This window comes from Dryobates pubescens, chromosome 2 (assembly GCF_014839835.1).
Source record: "Dryobates pubescens isolate bDryPub1 chromosome 2, bDryPub1.pri, whole genome shotgun sequence".
NCBI lineage: Eukaryota > Metazoa > Chordata > Aves > Piciformes > Picidae > Dryobates > Dryobates pubescens.
In genome coordinates, this window is record NC_071613.1 from 28,097,691 (window position 1) to 28,121,122 (window position 23,432).

General features: G+C 39.7%; 1 protein-coding gene across 1 annotated transcript in view; it reads right to left on the reverse strand.

The window, feature by feature from the left end:
- The window catches only part of PARD3B (par-3 family cell polarity regulator beta), a 439,781-nt gene that overhangs the window by 21,228 nt on the left and 395,121 nt on the right, over window positions 1-23,432 (reverse strand). The window contains exon 22 of the mRNA XM_054173397.1: window positions 9,013-9,092. Coding sequence (XP_054029372.1) covers window positions 9,013-9,092 — 80 coding nt within the window. The remainder of the gene's footprint in view (window positions 1-9,012; window positions 9,093-23,432) is intronic.

Below are 23,432 nucleotides of genomic sequence, written 5' to 3' on the forward strand. Positions count from 1 at the left end.
GTAGGTCTGCAGAAACCACTGGCCTTGTGTTTCTCTATAGCTTGCATCTCCCCCACCCTGTTTCTTATTTCTTGGTGGGTGGCACAGTGAGTGCTCACGACTCTGTCCCCTATGTGTTTGTAAAAGAACCCAGAGCTATATTTGAGTTCTTAAGATTTCACAGCCTGTCATTACCTTGCAGCACGCAATTAAGGCTGTCCACATACAATTCACTTTCCTGCTTTACCATAATCTCCTTTCCTCCTTCCTAAGTATGTACATAACAATACCTATAACTGACTCACTTTAAATGGCTTGCTATCAAAAGCTTGAAACTTGCCATCCTGACAGTGCAACTTCCTTTTTTTAAAATATCTTTCCTGTTTGATTTTTCTGAGCCTGTTGTGCAAAGATCGAATGGAGACAAAGGAATTGGCTGGATTACAGAAAACTAACTGGAGTCTGCCTCTGAGCCAGAGGTACCATCAGAAAGCTGCTGTTTGCATACAGGGACCTATCTGAGCCACAATAGAACATACCGGTGGTTCATGTACAATGCTGCAGGAACCTTGCTTGAATCCTGACTCAATATTCTCCGAAGTTGAACATATTTACACCTGATTCTGTTTGCTTTCTACGTTTCTCCTTTGTTGGCTGTTTTTAAAGCATGCTTGCTGGCAACCATCTTTCAACCACACCTTCAGACAAAGCCAAGAACTGCAGTGCAGTTTTCCTATTTTACAATGCACTTTCTCACAGAAAAAACCCAAACCCTTATTTCCTCACCTTTGCAACTTGAGTCCACACATTTTGATCAGTTCTGAATTATAACCCAGCACGAGCAGCAACATTTTTATTCCAAATATCTGTACCTATAAAATGGTCACCTGAGCTTCCCAGCCTGTTGGTCTCCTGAGCAATTTCAATATCCATCTCAACAGTGCAAGGGATGTATTTGCATTTTGTAGCATACATCTTATTCCCCAGGTTTCACCCAGCACATCGCTGTGTTGATGCATCCTACAGGACATATGGATTTTTAATTTGACCTTCTTCTTAATTTGCACTAATTTATTTTTTCCCCCACAGATTCCCCCATCTCAACCTCAGCATTTTGTTTCTTCCTGTAATATTTTTTTTCTTAACAGTTGTTTTGTTCTTTTACTTACTGGGGGCATGCTTAATACAGCTATTTATCTTGTTTCTTTCTTTCTTTCTCTTCTGAGGTAATGTCTCTGAGACTTCACTAAATTTTATAATATTAATTCAGGCTTTTTTGTTTAAAGGCAACAAATTTCTCCATCTCCTGTATTTTTAACTGAATTTGGTGCCCTTAGTTTGAGTGGGAGGCTGGTTATACACTAATATCCATACCACATACATTGTCTTTGTATATGTGACACTTGCATGTATTTTTATTTACTCCTTGCAACAAGGCTGGCTGTTTAGTTTCAAAATGTTAATTGAATTTTAAACTATTTCATATTGCATTAACTGGCATTTCACTATGAGGAGCTGACTGACTTATTAGAAGAATTGACAAACCCCATCCCTGTCTGCCACCTTCTACACTTTGAAAGTATTCTTCTGGGATATCTGGCTTTTAGTGTGCTCTTTCAAGCTATGTCCCAGTTGTTGCAGACATTTTCTTAGCTCAGTTTTCTTTAGCTATTCCCATGGAAATTATAGAGGTGGTCTGCCAGCCACAATGCATGATTTGATGTCACAAACTTTGACCTTTCTGACTTTCTAAAGTATACTTTTTCAGTATTAAGACAATTTGGCTTGGATGGAGGCATCTTGTTAATTTCAAGTGATATTTCTATCTTATTAGAAGGCTGGAGGCTAGTTTTACAACTAGTTCTCCTTCCTTTTGAATTCACCATTGATATTTCTGTAATTGGAGCCCTATTTACAACTTCCTTTTCTCTTTTTATCCAAGTCTTATAGCAAGACACAAGACCATTTTAAAAAAATGTCTGCAGTATACTGCCACTTTTCTACCTGCTCTCTTTTTAGTGCCTGAGACTTCCTCTCTAGAAGGTATACACAGGCTATTTACAACCTCTACACATTTTGGGGCAAATATGTTTTGATATCATACATAAAAAAATACTTTAGATTCTGCATATGACAATGAGGGGATATGAGTACCATGGCACACTGCAGCAGAGTAACTGAAACAAACCAGAATCAGTTGCAATGGAGCCTTTCCAGCTTTCTGCTGCACGTATGTATCACAAATCTGGTATCCCACTATAGATTTGGACTCAGTCCTTCTCAGAATATGCTGGCTTCCATGACCTCTCTGAGACACTGGGCAGTTTTCACAGCATTCAGTTTTATTATCTTGCAGTTATGTAAAGTTAGTTAAGCAAATCTTAAACTGTTTGATATTGGATTTAAGCTAATCTTTTAATGAGCACATCAGCTTGGTTCCCAAGCTTGTGCTTTGGCATGTAAGAATGGTCTTTTTCCTTTGCCTGTATTTCATCTTGGATGGTTTATTGCAACATATCTTTGAGATCCTTGAGTAGGACCAGTATTTCCATTAAAAGTGATTCTAAATTAATCTGCCAAGACTTAAAATCCAACTAAAACCATACACATATTTCATTTGTAATGAGATCACCACATTGGAAGACACAGACAAGATTTTGCAGCATCTTCAATGAGACTATAGCTGTCAAGATAAAAATCACATTTTTAAAAAGATCCCTGAGTTACTGGTATTACTTTAGATGATTAAAACAGAAGAGAAAGTTAATAATCAACTATACTATAGAATCTAGTGTCTGAATATTATTTATATTTTACACGACTAGGATGATGAAATCGGCTAGACCATTCATTTTTGCACCCTGCTTAGTTCTAATCTCCACTTAGATCTAACATTTGAAATGATCAAGTCTTCTTGACATATATATTAAACAATATATGTAATTTACATTGAAAATTAAAAATGACCATTCACAATTGGTTCTCAAATGCTTCTCTTGACCTCTTTCTCTTAATTTTAATCGATACCAGAAATAGAAGAGATGCAGACTCTTTTTCAGCTACCTGGACTACAAAATATTTTCCTATCACCCTGTCCATCACTGTTTTCCATCACTTTGGAGGGAAAACCTGGGTATTACAGAAAATATTGTGTATTATGCACCTGAAGTTAATAGGTTTGCTTTGTAACTGTGTAATATATGCCCAGTAATATGTTTTCACTGACTGACTGACTTTAGTGATTCTGGGCTCGGTTGTTAAATTATTTCACTGTCAGTTAAAGTTTTGGCACCCCTGTTCACTCTCCTTGTGAAAATATTTCTGCAGATCCTCTTTTTAACCAGCAATTTAAATAGTGCTGAAAGATAGCAATGGCATTCCCTGTGATATCTGCAGTCTGCATCAGCATTGCTACCCTCTGCCTGCCATAAAGCACAATTTGGGACTTGAAAAAAGTAAAAACTAAATTCAGTAGAGCTGTAGTCAACTGAAACAAGGAAGAGTAGGCTGTCACTAAGAAGTGTCTGAGCACAAAGAAGGTTCCTGGAAGATAACTTGGCAGAACAGCAGCAGTATTATGAAATAGATCAACACTATCACCATTACTGAAAACCACTGTGCCAACACATGGCACTTTGTCAGTGCAGATGGGTTAACATCAAAAACCAACCAGAACATCGTATCCCTCAACTAATGGCTATAACCATGACTGCATTGCTAGGTCAGCGCTGTTGGATGTCATGGAGCAATGTTATTGAAGTATACAGCATGAGAAGGGGGACAGGTGTTTTTGCAACATGGGATGGAATAAATTGAATAAGTTGACACAAAGTGATTAAAAGCAAAAAAACCCAAACCAAACCCCTGAAATTTAAACCAACAAGCAGGGAATTGTGATTTGAATAACTGATTTTAAACCTTGCTTTTTCATCTGTGCTCCTTGGTTATTTAATTTCCACAAGTTGGGAGTGCTCTGACAAGTTGATTTGCAGCTAATTATAGTATGCACTAAAATTGTGATTTCTTTTTGTTAACCAGGAGAATACACTATATACATATTTAAGTAATGTCAGTATATTAATTTCAGATTCTTCTAGACAATGGTGAATGATGACTTATTTAATACAGAACTTTTCCTTGTGATTTGTGTCAAGTCGCTTTCTGATGATGTTTTTGGGATACAATTACATTGCAGAAATCCTGCACTTTGAAATAAACTTGGTTAGTAAAACAAAGGCAAGAACACTCCAGTGCAAGAAAAATGGTAATGAAACATGCTAAGTAATTCCTTCCTTCCATTTGAGAAACCACATCTCTTCATGGTGGAGGTGTTACAGAAACTTTTTGACTCAACTCTAGAGGCTACCTCGGTAAATGCTTTGCATAAGGGACACTGGCCCCTTGAATCAATTATGTTTTCATTCTCTATAGTATAAGACCTAAGTGCTCAATCTCTTTAATTTATTGAAAGGGAGGTTAAAAGAGAACATAAATGATCACTCCATAGAAATACTGAAGGGAAGGCATTTTACAGGCTTGGCTCTTAAAATCTAGCAGGAAACATATTTACCACAGTAGCTAGAAACTGAAACTGGGTAATTTCATAGTTGGGGGGTGGGGGGGAGAAGGCATAATCTTTTTAAACAGTAATATAATTAACTTCTGCAGAATGTAATGTATTCTCCACAATGTGACATTTTAATTCTAGGTTAGATGCTTTTGTAAATATACATTTTATAAATTAGATTTATAAAAGTCATGCAATGGATCAGAATTGAAATTTGCTTTGATCCAGAAATGTAGGTGGTCATGGAGGGCTCAGGCAGGGTGGTAAAAACTGTCCTTTCTGGCTTCATACCTAGAAACAGAGGGTGTGTTGCTTTTAACTACTGCCATAAGAAGCACAAGTTGCATGGTGAATCTGAAGAGAAACTTGTAGCATGGCAAGACTATGTGCTGCCACTGTACTGCATGGCTAGATCCTTTATACATTTGGAAGTTTCCCAGTTTTAAGATGCATGTTACATTTCAGACAGATATTCCAATGAGTCAACTACCAGTTAGCTCAGTGGTTTCCTCCCAGCCACAGCAACACAGCTGAACTCATGTACACAGCCTGAACTAATTTTTTCATCCTAACAGCTATTTTCTAATGCTCTTACTGCCTTTCCAGCCTCACTGCTTTTATTGATAAAAACGCATGGTTTTCAATAACATGAGGATTCCAGAGTCTGGAGTATTAGCTTTCCTTTGGAATCAGCAGTTCTTACCAGGAAGATGGCTGAGCTTTCTGATCTGCACACATCTTGTTGCAGTGTCCCATCTCAGTGTCTGACAGTCTGCTTTTGGTCACAGCCAGCTTTTCCATCAACACATTAAATGAACATGAGATTTCTCCAAACAAGGCTGACACTGGCAAGACTGTGATTTACATTAAGGCAGACTTCCATAAAAGCAAGCTCAAAAATAAAACTATGAAGAAACAGAGCAGCGTCAGCTTCGCATCTGTTCCATCTCTCCATCAGGAAAATATTCTAGATGACAGCAAGAAAACAGGCATTAAAATAATTTTAAAAAATACAAATGTTTTATTCTGGCTATCATAGTCTTGCCTTGCTCCCCTTCCCAAAAGAAGAGGCTAAGAGATGTAAGAATCAAGCCATTCTCCTCCTAAGCAGGAGGATTTAACGTTGCTTAATACTACTACTCAGCACTACTTAGCTGTAGCCTCAGGGCAACACGTAAGTGTTGAGCGCAAAGAACTGTATCTCTTGCAAAGCTTTCCATTCTATCTTTCCCACTTTGCTGCTTTTCTACAGAAAGAACAGTACAATGCAGATGGAGACCTCCACTCTCCTCCCACAGTCACTTATCTAATTCAGATGCTTGCCTCTGTAAACATTTCCAAACCAGGTCTACAGACTAACATTATTTTGCCTAGAAATTTAACTTCATAACTCAGCTGGCCACTCATTGAGCTAATCACACACTAAGCCTTTCTCCAAAGGCTGCTGCCTCCTGTTTTTAGCTTTTAATTAAAAATGTAACCTTGCACAGGAACAGATCCTCCACTTAAACACAAAAATGGTGTCACTGAGTTCAGTGAGACCAGGACACTGTATTTCCTGCTGCATCTACTGAAAGGGCATGCACACTTGACACAGCTGAATTCCTCAAATACAGTTAATACAGCCTTACATCACCTGAATTTGACCATAAAATCTAGGCTTAAATTAGCTCCAAAGAGTGACAGAAAAATGCAAAACAAAAGGGCAAGGCAGCAATGATGTTTCAAAGCTCTGACTTTTACAGCCCAGCAGCAAATGTTTGGATGCTGTTGGCAATCTGACTTCCCTTTATGCAGGATGGGTGCCTTTGCATGACAACGACTTGGTGATGTGGAACACCAGACATTCATAAAGCTGTTTGGCAGGTGATCATTCCTCCCTCTTGCCCAGTGGGGAGGAAAACCAAATCTTTCTTACTGGATCTGTCCATGCTCACAAACGCTGGCATGACTCCTACTGGCTTCCAGGTAAGTGGCACAATTTGACTATACATGTCCCAGCTACTTTTTGAGTGCAGCACAGATCTCCTCCTCCCACCTCATCCAGTGAAACTGCTGGCAGTCCAAGCACTTTCCTCTCTTTACTCATGTGTGCCACACCACAGTGCAGGCAAAAGTCACATCCTCTTGGACTCATTTTGTAGTAAGAATCTGTTTTCCAGCATCTACAACCCTCATCTGAAGTCTCTTTAAGTATCTTATATAAAATTGGACTCAAACTACTAGGCATGCAGACAATTATATACCATGTCTGTACCAAGTGGTTTGCTCAGTGGTTTGACCAAGATGAACACACAACAAGACAAGAAGGGAAATACCCAAGGGAAAGAAACTGTGAACTAATACTAGAATGCCAGGGAAAAGAAAGCTGCTCACTGAGGAAATACTAACTCTATATTTCTTTCTACCTTTCTTTTTCTTTCTCTTAATTCTTTTTAGTAATTCTGCCCATTATAGTAGTATTTATGGATCCTCCGCTGAGAATAGGTTGGCAAATGGGTGACTTTTACCTGGATTTCTCTATATTCCTGGGCAGTCAGCCATGAGAACAAAAGAAATCACTCATTTCCATTAGTGGCTGGCAGTGAGACTGCATCCCCTTCTTCTGGATTTAGACTTCACTGTAGCAATCTAGTAATTTGTGACTGCCAGGGCTTAATTACTGCAGTAACATGAAACTGCAAAACTTACAAAACCTAAGTATGAAATGCAGCAGCTGGTTGCTGGACTGCAGGCACACCCACCCAAAACTCTGCTGCTGCCAGGGTGGAAACCTTCTGGAGTGACTTCAGTGGCATAGCCCATGTGCAGCAGTGTGAGTGTTCAGGTCAGGAAGCACACAGGACCTGGGTGAAAAGGCCTTCTCACTCTCCAGCATAATCTTTTTAGGCACTGAGAGAAATGACACACTTCACAGCCATCTTCAGAAGCTATTGAATGTTTGGATGACTTCCTAAATGGTGAGCCCCAGCGAGATAAATGCTCAAACCTGTCATAAGAGCTATAGAGTCACGTTTCCATTAAGTTACAGGGAGGTTTTGGGAAGAGGACTGTGAATTAATGATCTGATTCAGACAAACCTATTTAAATTAAAAACCCCAAAAACACAGGGTGAAGAGATGAGAAGTACACATACCTAGGGAACATGCTGAGGATGCAGTGGGTTTGAACAGGAATGGGATAGAAGGAATACAGAAAACATCGCTGCACAAAGTAAGGACACTTCTGCATTTGCACTGTTGTGAAAGCAACAGCAGTGAAATAAAGAAGAATTCTGGGTGATGGAAGTTATGCCACTGGAAAACTTCCATTTTAAAAAAGATTGGAAAAGTAAGGTTGATCAACCTGCAGGAAGAATGAATAAAAGGAAATGTGACAGAGGAATACAAAAATTGCTGTGGAGCATCACATCGGGCACCAACTGCTAATTTATTCCTGTAATTCACAAGGATGTATTCAACACAATTAACATTTAAAACAGATAATAAAGAGTGCTCACAATTAAACTACACCTAACTAACCTGAAAAAGTCCCTGTTAAAAACATGATGGCAGACATGAAAAAAAAGATGGCTATTTACACAGGAGAGTAAGAACATCCACAGTCAGCTAGGAAATACATACAGAACAGCACTACTTCACCACAGAGAATCTCTTCTTGCTTGTAAATTGCTATTTCTGCTTTGCTTTTAAAAAATTGTCTTGCTTGTAGGCCCAAGAAGTAGACTGGGCAACCCCTCTAAGGCCTTTCCTAGCCTGAAAATTCTAAAGGAAGAATATTTTTCCATTTTTGCTTTCCTCCCACTATCTCCTCTTGCATCTTCCGGCTCCCCTTTCTGGCTTGCTAAATCTTACACTCTGCTATTAAAAGACCTACAGAAATAAGAATGGAAATCTCTGAAATGCATCTTTTTTGTTATGTCCCACTGGTTTCAGACTAGAATTGCTCTTCATTGATTTGGTAAGGATTAAAAATTTTAAAAAGCCCCCAGTGAATTCACTGTCATTTCTACAGCATTCACTTAAAGCTCTACTGGAACAGGACTCCCAGTCAGTCCTTGCAGCAACAGTGGGACATCAGTAGCTGTGGCTGCTGAGTGGAGACTTTGCACAGCAGTACTCTGTCAATGTCAGCGAGGATTATATCACTATAAACTTGGTCATTTATTCCCTGCTATGAACCATTACAACTTTTGCAGAGCCAGCTTCCTCAGTGTCATGTTCTTTACCTGTGGATCTTGAGTTTTGCTGACATGTTCAATAAGAGGCCTTTGTTTTTAAAATTCAAAAGTTCAAATTGAGAGTACAGGTATAAAGATAGCATTAAATCAGCAGCAAGAGGTGAGAAGACAATAGTGCAAAATAATCTCTCATGTTGGAGGCAGACATCAGCTGTGGGGTGACTTCCTGACCCTTTTGAGGCAGGATGAATCAGAGTGGGTGTGTGTATGAGACTTGGTGCTGTACCTGGGTAAAGATGCATACTGCCTTTCCATTCCCTCAAACTGGAGATTGTATGAGCTCCCATCTGGACCTTTTCCAGGCACCTGTGGAGAGAAGATTAATTAGAGATGAAGATCAATTATGCAGCCCAGCTACTAACAATGCATCTCAAAATGATAAGCAGAGAACGCATAATGCTACAACATGCCAAAATCAGCAAAAGAAAGGCAGAAGCTCAAAGAAGCTTCAAATGTCATACATAATCTCATCACTGTTAATAAGCAAGCCTTCTGTAGCAAAGAAGCTTTTAGAACAGGTAGAATCTTCATAGCCTTTTCCATGACTGCTTGCTATCTAGGATATTCTCTCTCCTTCCCTGGCTGGCCTTCCTCCTAGAATTCAGTAATGTGAGGATGTGACTAATTAAGCACACCCCTTCTTATTTCAGTGATGTAACTATATGCATCAAAGATAGCATCTTAGTACCAAGTTTGCTGGTTTTTCTCCACTTGTGTGTTTTGCTCATATATAAAATGCGGTATTAACAGGCTTTGCTTTCATTCTTAACACAAATGCATAAACTTTCTGTAACACCACTGCAAAGCTAAGTATCCAGCTGGGAGTTAAGTGCATTTATCATGCTCTGGTGCCATTTCAAAAGTGAAGCATTAGTGCACTCAGTCAAAATGCCAGCTCACTACTTGGTTTGTTTTCAAGATGGCAACTGGAGTTGGCTGGAGAGTGCAATTCTATCAGGAAGGCTCCAACTGGGGTACAAAACGGTGAACTTCAATGCTTTTAGCACACAGGAGCTCTCCCAATTTCACTCACTCAATGCCTGCTGATGGCCCAAAGTGTTAAGAGCCTTGTTAAAATGGAGCTATTAGTCTTTTCCTCCATAAATGCAGGAGGCTCTGACTGCCTTCAGTGTTTCCTACATTAGTATGTATTCCTATTCTGGTGCTGCTAGAATCAGCAGTTTTATAAAGCAATATACTAAGAGGCCATTTAAAATCCCCTTCCTCTTTTACAGATTAATAGCAGAAAGGAAGATTTAATGCCTTTTCAAACGTTTTTTACAATTCATTAAAAAGAAAAGAATAAATCACACCAAACTTTTGGCAAAAGCCTGATTATGAAAAGAGAAAACAAACAAAAATGAACGTGTTTTTCACATTCTACAGGTTAGACTACATTTCTGTTAGCCCTGTAATTTATGCATAATATGCCATTTTCACTGAAGAGATGTAAGAGCTTCTACAATGGGAAAGGTTCTGCACTCCAGTATAGTAAGTCTTATCTACCTTTACATAGCATTTCTGCTTACAGCCTCTTGTGGACCCGTTATATGAAGCCAACTTCAATACAGAGAGAGGCATTATCCCCGGGAACTGCTGGGCAAGCTAAGGAATCGTTCTACGCAAGGTTATGCAGCTTGCCACTCACCGAACATCCAAGATACTAATAAGTTAAAATAATTATTTAGCACAAGCCTCTGGCTAAATATTTGACTCAATCCAGAAAGGAGTCCACAGAACTGAGGGCCACAAGAAATAACTCATGCTTTAGCAGTGCCTGACTTTGGACAAGAGAAAATAAAAACAATTGCCCAGCATTTCAAAAAGGGAGCAGTAGGCTAAATGGATCATTCAGCAATTTTTTTCCACCAGAAGAAATGACATATAGAGAGAATTTGTAGAGTCACTAAGGTGAAGAGTCACGGCCACTTTGGCTGATCGTACACTGCTAATTTTATCAGGTTGATCATTTCCCTTAATTCACCAGGTATACCATCAAGAGAAGAGCCTCCAGATTTCTGCTGGTTTATGAAAAAGAATTAAGGGAAAAATAATGAATGTATAATTTGGTTCACTCAGCACAAAAGCCAAGTAGCATTCGGTCTGCCTGCGTGGCTGTAGATAGGCTATTAATTATGTGCAGCAGCAAGATGTTCATGAGCTAAAGGATGTGCCTGGTAACTCTGTGCATTCACAACCCTGTGCAAGTTTCCTGGTGATCATTCTCACACCTAGCAGGAGGAACAGCAGCCAGTCAACCTGCAAATGCAGATTCGGAATAGAGCCAGCACCGAGCAGCAATCCCAAAAATGATGCCAGTCACCAGAAAGTAAAAACCATTTACATCACAAGGCCTTTTCACAGCCTGAAAACATCCCTTTCCTGATGGTTTCCTACAGACCAAATAAAAGGCAGTACCCCCTGCCAGGTCTGTATGTATATATGATTTGAGAGACAGTTGCCATAGAAACACCCTGCCGGTGGATACACAATTTTGCTAATTTGGATCCATCGAGTGGCTGAGTCTCCACACCCTATATAAAATCCCCAGTGCACTGGAAAAGCTTGCTCTGGCTCTGTACAGCTAATTAAAGACTCAGCCATTTCTTCCACTTTCCCTTCTCCATCTGTCCATGTGACAGATCATCACTCAGCCACAAACAAAATGGTGCCCGAAATAAAATACTACCCTGATGAAAAGGGAAGATGTGGGAATGGAAACACCTCCTTTATATAAGTTACTTATGTTTCTGAGGTAGACAAAGCAAAGGGGTTTTTGCTGTATTTTACAACAAAGTGAGCTAAAAAATATATGTGAAATGTAGTAATTAACAAGATCAAAATATTCCAGCTTCTCCTTCCCTGAAACAGGACATGTGCAGCTGGCCTTTGGTCCAGGTGCAGAGGTTTTAACTGCATAGTTAATAATCACAAAACAATTAGACAAACACTAAGCTTAATAAAAAGGGTCTAAAACCTGGAAGTCCTATCAAAGCCAAATGGGTGCTGAACACGAGGTGACCAGTGAGATATGGGAGCTGATGGAATGTGCTCACCGTCTCCTTGTACTCTCAGCTGAGTCTGGAAGAGCTTTGGGGACCAACATCCCAATCAGTAAAGAGAAAATGTGGCAGATGAAATATACATTTCACAAATGTATGGTAATGCACAAGAGAAAGAATGATCCAAAACATGCTCCTGTATTTTTAGGGTTTAAATTAACAACATCAATTTAAATAAGAGACATCATTATGAAGAGATCATCTCTTAGTCTGGAGCGGCCTCAACTAACAAGCAAAACATGAATATGCAAAAATAATGGGGTAGAGATAAACACAGAAACAGCTATCATCCCATCAGTGCAATTAAAGCAGCAGCATGCTTAAATTGAGGAAGGCAAATGCTATCTTTATCAAAACCAACAACAAACAATTCATGAAACTTAACTATTGTGGAGTATTGGCATGGCCAAGCCCTTTACAGAATAGAAAATTAATCATGATACACCTATGAATCAAACAACTAGCAACAGGTAAGCAGAAGATAGTAAAGCCTTTCATAGGTTCAAGAGGGGAAAAATCTGGAAGAGGTGGCCATTCCCTGAAAGGGAGAGCAAGCAGATGCATCTGCACCAGCAGGTTATTTTCCTAATTATCCCTTCAGAAATCACTACAAATTATTTGAAGCATACAGCAGTGGTCACACTTGGAGAAAAAGTACCAGACAAACAGGCCAGACTTTGCATCCATATAATTCAATGCCTTCATGACCTGGATTTTCCATTTTCCATTTCCATTTCCATGGCCAGAAAGCCATTTTTTTTCCTACATAGCTAGCTTCTCAAGTTTTTTGTGGTGGGTTTTTTGTTTGTTTGTTCCCCTCCCAATAATTTCCATTAGCAAACAAGATTTCTGCAATAGAAATGTGTCACTTCAGAAAAAAACCTCTGACACCTCTGCATCTTTAATCATATCTGCTAGTCCCAGTGGCAGAACAAGGATGGAGGAAGCATAGACTGCAGAGTAATGTGGGCACCACACACTGTTTTCCTCTCTCCAAGTCCACAGCCTTCTGCAGGGGACCAATGTAAAGGGTCAAAATGGAGAGAAGAATGAGTCCAGGCTGGGGCTCCCTCCACTTCCCTCAACAAATGGAATCCTCATTTATTCTAAAACAAAAAAGTGTAGAAAGATTCATAGTTTCATATTTCACATGCAGATCCAAAACAGACAGAAAGGGAAAGCAACTGTAAAGGAAAAGGGAAAACAAAAGCTGCGTAGGTGTCAATGCAAGCTATGTCAATGGCAAACATGGTAACTGCAGGGCACTTTGAGGAGCTTCCTGATAAATGGAAGTGGTAAGCTAGTAGCAAACATCTCTAACCTGACAATTCTCCCTAGGAAAACTTACCAGGAGAAAAATAAAGAAGGTGATATGAATATGTCAGGGACAAACATCTTAGAGCAATCAAGTATTTGCAAATAAATAATAAGGCATCAGTAGAGTATATCTGCAGTCAGGTATCTTGAAATAAGTCTAGGAGTTGCCCACTGGAAAGTTCAGGGTGGAAAGAATGGTGCAGAAGAACCATTCCTTAAGACCACAGAAAAGGATCTACTTCACCCTGAAGCCTGAAAATACCCTGAAAACTGTGCAGAATATTGCAAGAGGCCATGTTTGTTTGTTTTTTCTGGAAGCTACTGCGTTTCATTCTTCCTTGCCTGCCCTACACTGCCTTCCTCCTCTGCTGAAGGCTAAAAGAGTAGCTGCTAGCTACTCTTGTCCCTTTCACTTGGATCAAGGTGTTTGGGGTTGGACAGCCATTGCAGTATGAACAACGACAACTGCAGCAATCTTTGTAAAAGTTTAAATTTCATGAAGCCAGAATCAACCTTTCTTGTCCATTCACACAGAGCTCAAGGTGAGAGCTATCACACTGCAAATGGAAGCAAGGAGCCACTCTTCGCCCCTAGCAGTGCAGACACATTTGGCAGGACAGCATGTTTCCTCCAGGGGCTCTGGAGGAATTCCCACCTGAGCTACTCCAGGTCTGTCCAGAGTGAAGTCAGCATGCTGAAGACCCAAGATCATGGGTACTGCTCATAAGAAAAAGGAGGATGCAGAACCAGTTTCAGGGGTGGCTGTCTGTGAAATGTACAGTCACCATTCCCTCTCCCTCAGGTATTTTATTTAGAGCTGCATACAGAAAACTTGGATCATCTTTGCAGAGGTCAGTTTGTTACAAAACAGTGTTTAAAGCTTCTTGACTAGCTACATAAAAACTACAGCTCAGTCAGAAGTTTCACACTTATAAAGGCATAATACACAGTTCATGTTGCATTCAGGCTTATTAATTTTTTCACTTATATGCTGAACATCTCCTTAGTATTTTTAATTTTTCTTTTTAACCCTTTGTTTTCCACACATCTGAACAATAAGCTTCCTCCATACATTTCAATCATCACTAAGATCAGGAAGAAAATGAGGAGCGTGTTCTGCACACTAGATAAGTAACAAAACTCCATCAAGGGTGATGTGATTTTAGTTACACACTTGCAAGCCCAGTGCAAAATACTCCACTTGAGTCATGTCTGACTTAAAATTATGTGAAATCAAGAAGACCATATGATGACAGGAGTCCTTGAACTCTTAACTTTTTTACTTATTCAGTGTGCACACTCAGGAAAGTCACTTATCATAGAATCATGGAATCATAGAATTGTCAGGGTTGGAAGGGACCTCAAGGATCATCTAGTTCCAACCCCCCTGCCATGGGCAGGGACACCTCACACTACATCAGGTTGCTCACAGCCACATCCAGCCTGGCCTTAAAAACCTCCAGGGATGAGGCTTCCACCACCTCCCTTGTGGTTTCCTTCCCATTAAAAATGGCATGATTTTGTATGAGGGGTATGCACTGAAAGACAGGAGTCATCCTAGAAAGGCTGCAGAGTGAGGCCTGCATCAACCAGATGCTTTGAAAATGCCTCCCAGTTCTGCTTTTTGCCTGGAAAGTCTGTGTATAAACATGGTGCATAGAACTGCTGCATTGCTTAGTACATTTTTCAATGGTCTTGTGATCATCTGTTAAAGGACTTGATTCAGATGCTGGTTTGACCTCTGTTCTCAAAGCTCTTCTTTTGTCTGTGAGCGTTTCTAATCACATGGGTTGAGATTCAGCATGCCAAAAAGAGCTGTGGTATAACGGAATTTGCCCTTTAACCTTCAGGTCTCCCCTCTGCTGAGACACAGTTGGTTTTTGTTTTCAATTAAGTGAAAACTGAAGAAAACCTGAGAGAGGTAAAAGTAGATTTGTTCCCCACCCTGGACTCAACATTTGATACCCAGGTGAAACATCAAAATTCACCCATTTGATTTTTTTGCATTTCAACAGTCTGCCTGGTTCTAGGGACTACAAGTGAAATTTAAAAGCACTCTTTGACTCACCAGCACTTTCTTCAGCTGTTACAATAGAGGTGTGCTACACAAGGCAGTGAATTTGATGTTCCATGTGAAATGGAGGAAGCTGATCAAATGGTTTTTCTTAATTCCACACTGCTGTGATATCCTAATTATCCCGCCCCCCCAAGACCCCCAGCATTTCCACAGAAACCATGTTTTCCTCCATCCTGCTTTTATATGTTTTGTATCAGAAGGTAAAAATTAAAAATTCTACCAGTGTCCACAATTCAAAAGAATTTTCCTGATGTTTTCCTTACATACACAAAGGGGGATGTATTTTGCTTTCCTGGTTTTGCAATGAAAGTTGAAACAGTGATTTTGCGTTATTATAACACTCATCATTTCTCCCTCTAATTTGGATGGTTTTTAATAAAGCTCCATTGATTCCACTGAAAGAAATCCCTCCTGGCAAAAGCAGAACACACACGCTGATTGCTAAATATGCAGCAATTATCATATTCAGCAGTGCACTTTAATATCTTATTTATAGATGTATCTATCTATAATTTGCTTTAATTAAGTTGCATTGATTTTAATGACAGAAGCAGTCCTCAAAGAAGAGTCTAATGTTATACGAGCCCGTTAGTACTGCTTTACCATTGTTTGGATATAACAGAACACCTTTAATACTTCTTTTTGACATTCTTGGTGGAGCTTTTCTTCGCTAAGTTGGCTGCAATGGCACACTAAGGTGATGTTCCATGGGAACTCTCAAAACCACCTCCACCAGTGGAGAGAAAGCACTTTCAACTTCACTTTTACAAACTTGCTCATGGGACAGTATTCACGAATAAAGAAGGAAGCAGTATCTCCTCAGCAGGTCCTGAGGAACCTTGTGTTTCTGTTAGTGCTCCATTTTCCCAGACATCGTGGGAACATAACTGTTAGAGGTCCTCAAATAACATTCTGATGCCTTGAACTTTGCTTCTTTGCTAAACTTTTTTATCTTCTTGTCAACAGAAAATACAGGGTAAATTATTTGGGACAGTGAATCAATGGAATACTGCATCCAGTTTTGGGCTCCCCAGTTCAAGAAAGAGAACTTCTAGAGGGAATCCAATGGAGAGCTATGGGGACTTGAGCATCTCCCTTATGAAGAGAGACTGAGATCCCTGGGGCTGTTTAGAGAAGAGAAGACTGAGAGGGGATCTCATCAATGTGTCACATTCAAAACCCACCTGGATGCATTCCTGTGCAGACTACCCTAAGTGACCCTGCTTTAGCAGGTGGGTTGGACCTGATGATCTCTTGAGGTCCCTTTCAAATTCTAATGTACTGTGATACTGTGATCAACAGATGGCTAATAGGTGCCTGTTCACAGCACAATTATCAAGTGATGATCTTTGTAGACTCTTAAAAATTCCACTTTCTGGGCTCTGTCACAGGAAATGTTGACCCTTCTTTTTGTTAAGCATACACTCACTTTAAGCATTTTGCACTAGTCTAGTTTGGAGATTGCTCCAAAGAACACTTGATGCTATTAGAACTGTGGCTAAGTTTGTCAAAAAACATCTTGAAAAGCTACAGGAAGGTATTGCCACACTCGTCGTAGAGTCTCACAGCCTTGGTTTCTGCTGGGTGCTACCACATACCTTGGCCCTGATTCAGGAAAACATGCTAAATGCTGATGAGGGTGGTTTGTTTTAATTTCAATAGCACTTGATTCCTCTTGGAGGCATTCCCAAAGCCGACATACACCTGCATCTCGCAGTGGCTGTATCTCCTTTTCGAGTGAAAATACACGGGAAAAACATTTACATCTCTGTATCCTGAACACGTCCTCATATATTGGAACACAGCATTCCAGTGATAATGATATTGGCATCTCCATCTCAGAAGTAACCCTGTAAGACATTACTGGTGTGCATCAGTTGAGGATCTATCTTGGAGAGTGTTGAGGAAGCGGTGTAACTTTACCTATGCAGATCTTAACATACCATTCACTACTAGGGTTTTTATTTTTCAAAAGCACAAAGCGTGTGCTGGCTTTTGAAATCACTGTCTGCTGGAATATATCAGCACTAATTTTATAAGAATTGCTCATGTTAAAATGCGAGGGCATGACCTCAAAGGAAAAAGATCAAAGTACATTTTCAGTTTCTGGTCATCATTTTTCATTCACTGATTATTACTTAAGTGTTGATTAATAGTTATGTTCATGCTGCTCGAATGCATTTCCCTTGGGTGAGAAAAACATCCTTGTTTAAAGGAAAAAAAGAGATAGTAATCAAACCATCCTCCCTCCTCCCCATAAGAAACACAGACGCACACTTGAGTCGCTGATGATCTTGGTTTTGCTGGTGAGTGGTTCTGAAAATCTTCACTTAAAAAATCAGCTGTATGCAATCAGAACACTACTTGGTCAGTCAGACTGATAGGCAATTAAATGCTCTCCTTTTCCCTGTATCTCTATACATATCTACACACATACATATATACATGCACACACATAATCATACGTACTTACAGTCACTGTCCCTTCTTCCTAAGCAATGAACACCAGGAACACTGATGCCAGCAGTGCTCCAGGTTGGAATTAAGCAGGGCTGATTATCTCAGGATTTACTTTTCCTCCTCAGTAATGCCCTACCTCTTGTTCAAGGAGGTGAAACTAATGGTTTAGATTTAGAGAGAGCAGAAAATTTTCTATAAAGGCAATAGACTGAGGGAAATACAAACACAGATGGGAACTTTAAAAGGGAAACAGGCTGTTCCCATAACAGTTTAAAAACATGGCAATTGCCTTAGCTTTGTAGAAAACAAGCTCTCAGCATTTGCTGTATCTTGCAACACTAAGCAGAGAGAAAATAGCAAAAACAAGTGAAATAGCAATAAAAAGTGAAGCCAAAACTGCAAAGTGTTTTTGCACAGCCATACAAAGATAATATTCTGCTTTCTGAACCCTAGCTCCATGATCCCCTGATCCTTAGTGCTGGAAGACCATGGTTTCCTGTGACCATGCAAAATGAGATCATTTCCTGGCCTGTGTCAGTCTCTGTGGGTGGCTTCTTTTTCCATTAAGTTGTATAATATGTTTTGGTTAATTCTACCTCTTAATTGTCTTTAATGAACACCAGATTTGTGACACCCTCACTTACAACTCTATTCTCAGAGTAGAGGCAAAAAGAGGCACTTGAGCTGAGAGCAAAACTTAAATGCAGCAAACCAAAAAAAAGGTCGGCATTGACTCTTTCCAACTAGAAGGGGGCATTTCTATTGCTCTTCTACTGCATCAGGCCAATGCAATTAATCTCTTACCAGCCACTAAAGAGAATAACTTATCACTGTGATGCAATATACAGCATACATAATACATACATGTGAATACATTTCTAAAGCAGATCTCCTGTAGTTGTTCTATGGTATTGTGCACAAATCCCCCCATGAAACTAGTCCTCTGCTTTGTTCTGTTTGAAACGAAGCTGCTTTGCTCCTGGTCTTGCATTCTTTGCTTCTCTTCTCACTGTAATTAATTTACAAGACTACTTATCCAGATGATTACTGCTTTTAAATGACAGTCATCTTTTCTTTTACTCAGTTCATTGTTGTGTATCATTCTGTCTTGCTATCTGAATATCCAGTTCTCTAAAGCATTTTCTCATTATGTTATCTTCTGATATAAGGCATTTTGAAATACTTCATGAGAGACACTCTATGAAGTAAATGGAATTGAATTTTCTCTCAAAGTCAAGGGCTTTCAGCATCTTTCTCTAGCTAAGTCAGCAGAGTTCTTGGCACCAGTGCCAGGGTATAATGGCCATGCTTTGCAGCCCAGCTATGAGCTTGTGCTCTTTTTAGGGAAAATGAAATGACAGTGTCAATACCTGGAAAGCAAAGCAGGGACAGATCAATACTTCCATTTATGCTGAGGATGGCAAACCAAAAGTGTTTGGGGTATTTTTTAGGTTTTAATGCACACATTGAGACAATGCGAATCTACCTACACCTGCTGTTGGTGCTGAATGTGTACACGGGGGGTATATGCATGTGTATGTCAGGGAAGAGGGAGGGAAGGGGGAAATAGCAGGGTAGGGAACTAAATTGCAGAGCGAGTAGTGGAAATAGACAGTGAAAAGCTTCCTGCAGGCAGGCAGCTTCACAGGGGAGAGTGAGCCTTTCATTGTCTATAAAATCATGCCTTGCTGGAGGTCCTCAAGAGTAGAAGGGGTAGTGCCTAGAGGCAGTAAATCTCTCACTGTTGTATTATTACATTCTAAACACTTAGCTACTGTACAATCAGCACACTTCTTCAAGAGAAGAAAACGAAGAAGAAGAGAGAAAATGAACAAAGGGAAGAAGAAGATGGCAATAAAATTGGGAAACAACCCCCTGCCACTGCTCTCCCCCAAGAATACTTCACATCAAAGAAAACCAGCAGACAATAAATCGTCATGGAGTTAAAAGTTAACCTCAACTCCTTCCATTGTGATTTGACACCACTCTGGAATAGCATTCCTAGAATTTGAATGGTTAGTCTGTGGCACAGGGTATTAAATCCACCTTAATCCTGTTAAACATAGATGCCACTAAAGAGAGGCGCTCCTTCAGTGGCACCATGACAAAAACTCTCCACAGTGCAAATTCAATATGGTTAACAACAACAAAAAAATATCCCAAACCTGGATTAATACTGAGTAAACAACATCAGCATAAGCAGGCTTAGAGACAGGAATTGCTTTCCATATGCTATGGCATCAGGTTGCTCCGGATCTTCAGATACCAGTCTGTAAATGTTACAGACATTATTTCTCCTGCTTGCAACTGCTGTTGGGTTGCGACCTTCTTTGCTTGCTGATACCAATTTAGCAGTTGGTACAGTTTCTCTGTGATTTGGTACTTCTGTTGTTTGCTGGTACCAGATGGATACCAGATGGGTAACTGTAGGCAATGGTTCCTCTGTGTTCCAGTCCCAAAAATCACTGCCTATAGGGTCAGTCTTGTCAGTTGACTCCTAAATGGCACTTCAAAGCAGCATTCTGAAAAACCTCAACATCTGTTCCTTACTCCTAATGACCTTAAAAAAATGTTGCAGACATACTTTCCTTTAGCCAGGAATTACTGAGCATCTGCAGGAAAAATACAATCTTGCAGATGCTTGCAGCCATCAAACTCACTTCTTGCTAATGGCAGCTCCAGAAGTCACCACCTCAAGTCTGAAAGTCAGCAGTGAACACGAAGTATAATCAATATATTGTTTTCTGTGGTAGATCCACAATGTAGGAGTTCAGAGATCTTCCAAGGCATTTTTCAGACAGTATTTTCAGAAGTGAGGTGGAAGAACAAGAAAGCTTAAAAGTGCCTCTGAACGGCAGCAGGGGTACCTGAGGGCCAAATGTAAAGCATGGAGGGAAAGCAAGAAGAGAGGAAAGGATGGAAGAGTTCTAAGTGTTAATCTGTGACTGGTCATTCAAAAGGTTGACCTAGTTGTCAAATTATAGACAGGAGCTGAAAGGTGAGTTAATGGTTCTGAATATTGCCTGCTACAGTTCCCTCCTATGTTATTCCATATGACTGCTTCTGTTTCTATGAAAGTGAAAAAAGTTTATTTAGGACAGCAGAGGAACATTTTGGTAAAGTCTCTGTATGTGCTACAGCAGAATGCTGTCTACAGAAAAATACGGTTGACATCAAAGCATGTTCCCCACCCCCTGTCTTGCTTCATGGAGAAGTTATGATAAACAGGTTATGTGTTCCCTAAGGTTACCATGGAAACTCAGTCTTTTCAGGCCATCATTTGCAAAGGTAAAATTTGCATTAAAATATGATGGAATTTGATTTTGTGCATGTGTGTGTGAAACTCAAGTGGGGTCATGCCACCACGCAGTATAGCTATTATTTCCAATCCAGGAGCATATGCTTAAGAGAGAGATCTATTAATCTGTGTAAACACCTCAGTGACCAAATTACAGTTTAATTGCTAACTTGACAGATATCTTCCTAGCAAATTAAGATAAATACTTTGAAAATTAGCTTCAAATGCAAATGTAAATGTTAATACTGATCCACTGGTGGGTACCATTAGCCAGTATTTTGCTAAATCCCCTATAATCATTGCACAGGAAAGATTGAATTTAGATTGTCAGAATGACTTTGTTTTGATGATGGCAGACCAGGGATGGAAGGCATGGGCATATATTTCACATTGTAAATTGTTATCTTATCTTGAAGGAGTTATAAAATTATTAATTATAGAATATAATTTGATATGACTGTGCTTACTGCAACACAATAAACTTCTGAATCTCCTCAGAATCCAAATTTGCTCACTTTGTTTTGAGTCATATCATAACTTTAAAGTCATAATTTCACGCTAGGTATCTGCTATTCTGACTTTTCTTGGAGTATCTGATGTTGCAAAGCATACACCTGGTCCAGGCCTCCCCAGGGTCCACATTCCCTGAGCGTCACTGCAATTATTTCTTGTCACATGCAGCACTGGTCTTCCTAAATAAGAGTACATTTTTTGCAACTATAAGTTTTGACAACCACTACTTTCAGCCCATCGAGAAAACAGATGAATGGGCTATAGCCAGAAAAATCTTACAACTGGTGACCAGATACCATTTCAGAAGAGATACCAGGATTTGTCCTCTTGCTAGGTTGCATTCACAACATATATGCTGAATTTGATATACTACTTTACAAAAACTATGCTGCTCTGGGACACTGGATTATTCACACACATCTGCCTTGAATAGTAGGACCCCTTGGAGTCAGGAGGGCTAAAACTCTCATTTCTGAATGGAAGGCAGTATCATCTCAATTACAGAAGACACAACAGGACTTATGACACAGTTAGGCTGGAATGGCTCTACATACTATTGGGCAACACGAGACTTAACACAGCAGCCAGACCGTTTGATGAGGAAAAAGCCACAAAAACACAGCCAGCAATATTTGTTGTTCTTGCTTTCTTACAGTTAATAAACACAGTTGCACAGCAAGTGTCTCAAAACCACTAAAAACCAAATTAAATCAAAGCCGGTCCCTCCGATTTAGTTGCACAGTGCTAGTATTTTATCAGACTCCTTTCTGCACTGGGAAATTCCTGCTTACAAATTTCATTTACTAAACAAAGCAAGAACATGAAAGGTTAAAAAAACCCAAATCACATGTGAATAAAAATGACCTTGATTACCAGCTTTTGCAGAACTTCTCAAAACTCAGCACATCTGATAGAAGGAATGTGTTCCAGTAGCATCTCATATTGAGTAAGAAAGAAAGCCTTAGTGATCCTTTTTCTAACTATTCTTTAACAGCCAGGGTTGAAAGTTGAAGAGAGCTGGCCCTGAGCAGAAAAGCCAACTCATGTATAGCACCATCCTTGCAGGGTAAATGGAATACTCTTTTCCCTGTGTTTTGTACTTTATTTTAATGTAGTCTTGATATTAGATTAGCATCTGCACTACAGACCTTAGACTGAGAACTAATAAAGTTATCTGCCTAATCTCTCCATGTCTGAGTCAGTGACTTTATTTTTCATTTTAAATAATTATAACAATGTCACCTGTTTGTTGAGAATAATAGAGTCTTTATATATTCACAGATAATTGCTTATACCCAGCATCTAGTGATACATTCTAATTACTTTTCACACCCTGGCTGTGAAGAAATCTTGAACTTTTTGGTGTTTTTTTTAACTGTGAGACAACAACGTAGCCAGAACACCAACACCCTGACTGCTGAAACTGTGTCTAGGATGAAATTTAACAAGCAGTTCTGCTAATGTATTTTGCTGTGAGGTACTTCAGCAAAACTCGAGAAGACCCAAGGCCTCCACCTCAGATCTGCAATAATGTGGACTGCTGCACAGATGTACAATAGAAGAACTCGGTCCAGAAATTGAAAGTAATCAAAAGTCCATTATTTCAGTTGGCTTCTGTCACATAGTTAACTGTAACAAATAAAAAGTCTGTACTCTTAACAGCCACAATGACATAGTTGTATTGCTCAACCCAGCTTCTTTCAAGCTTGAGCCTGTTCTGTACATGCTGGACAACTGTTACCTTTTCCCTCACTGAAGTCATTCTGCTTTCTATTATGTTAAAAAGTCCAATTCTGCAGTCCTTTGTCAAAATTGCTAACTGTTCCAGTGGGATGTTACCCCTAGCAGGCAGAACTGGTGAGTGATCAGCATCTTTAGGAAACAGGGTGCTGTCTGCGACAACAGTAGCTAGGCAACAG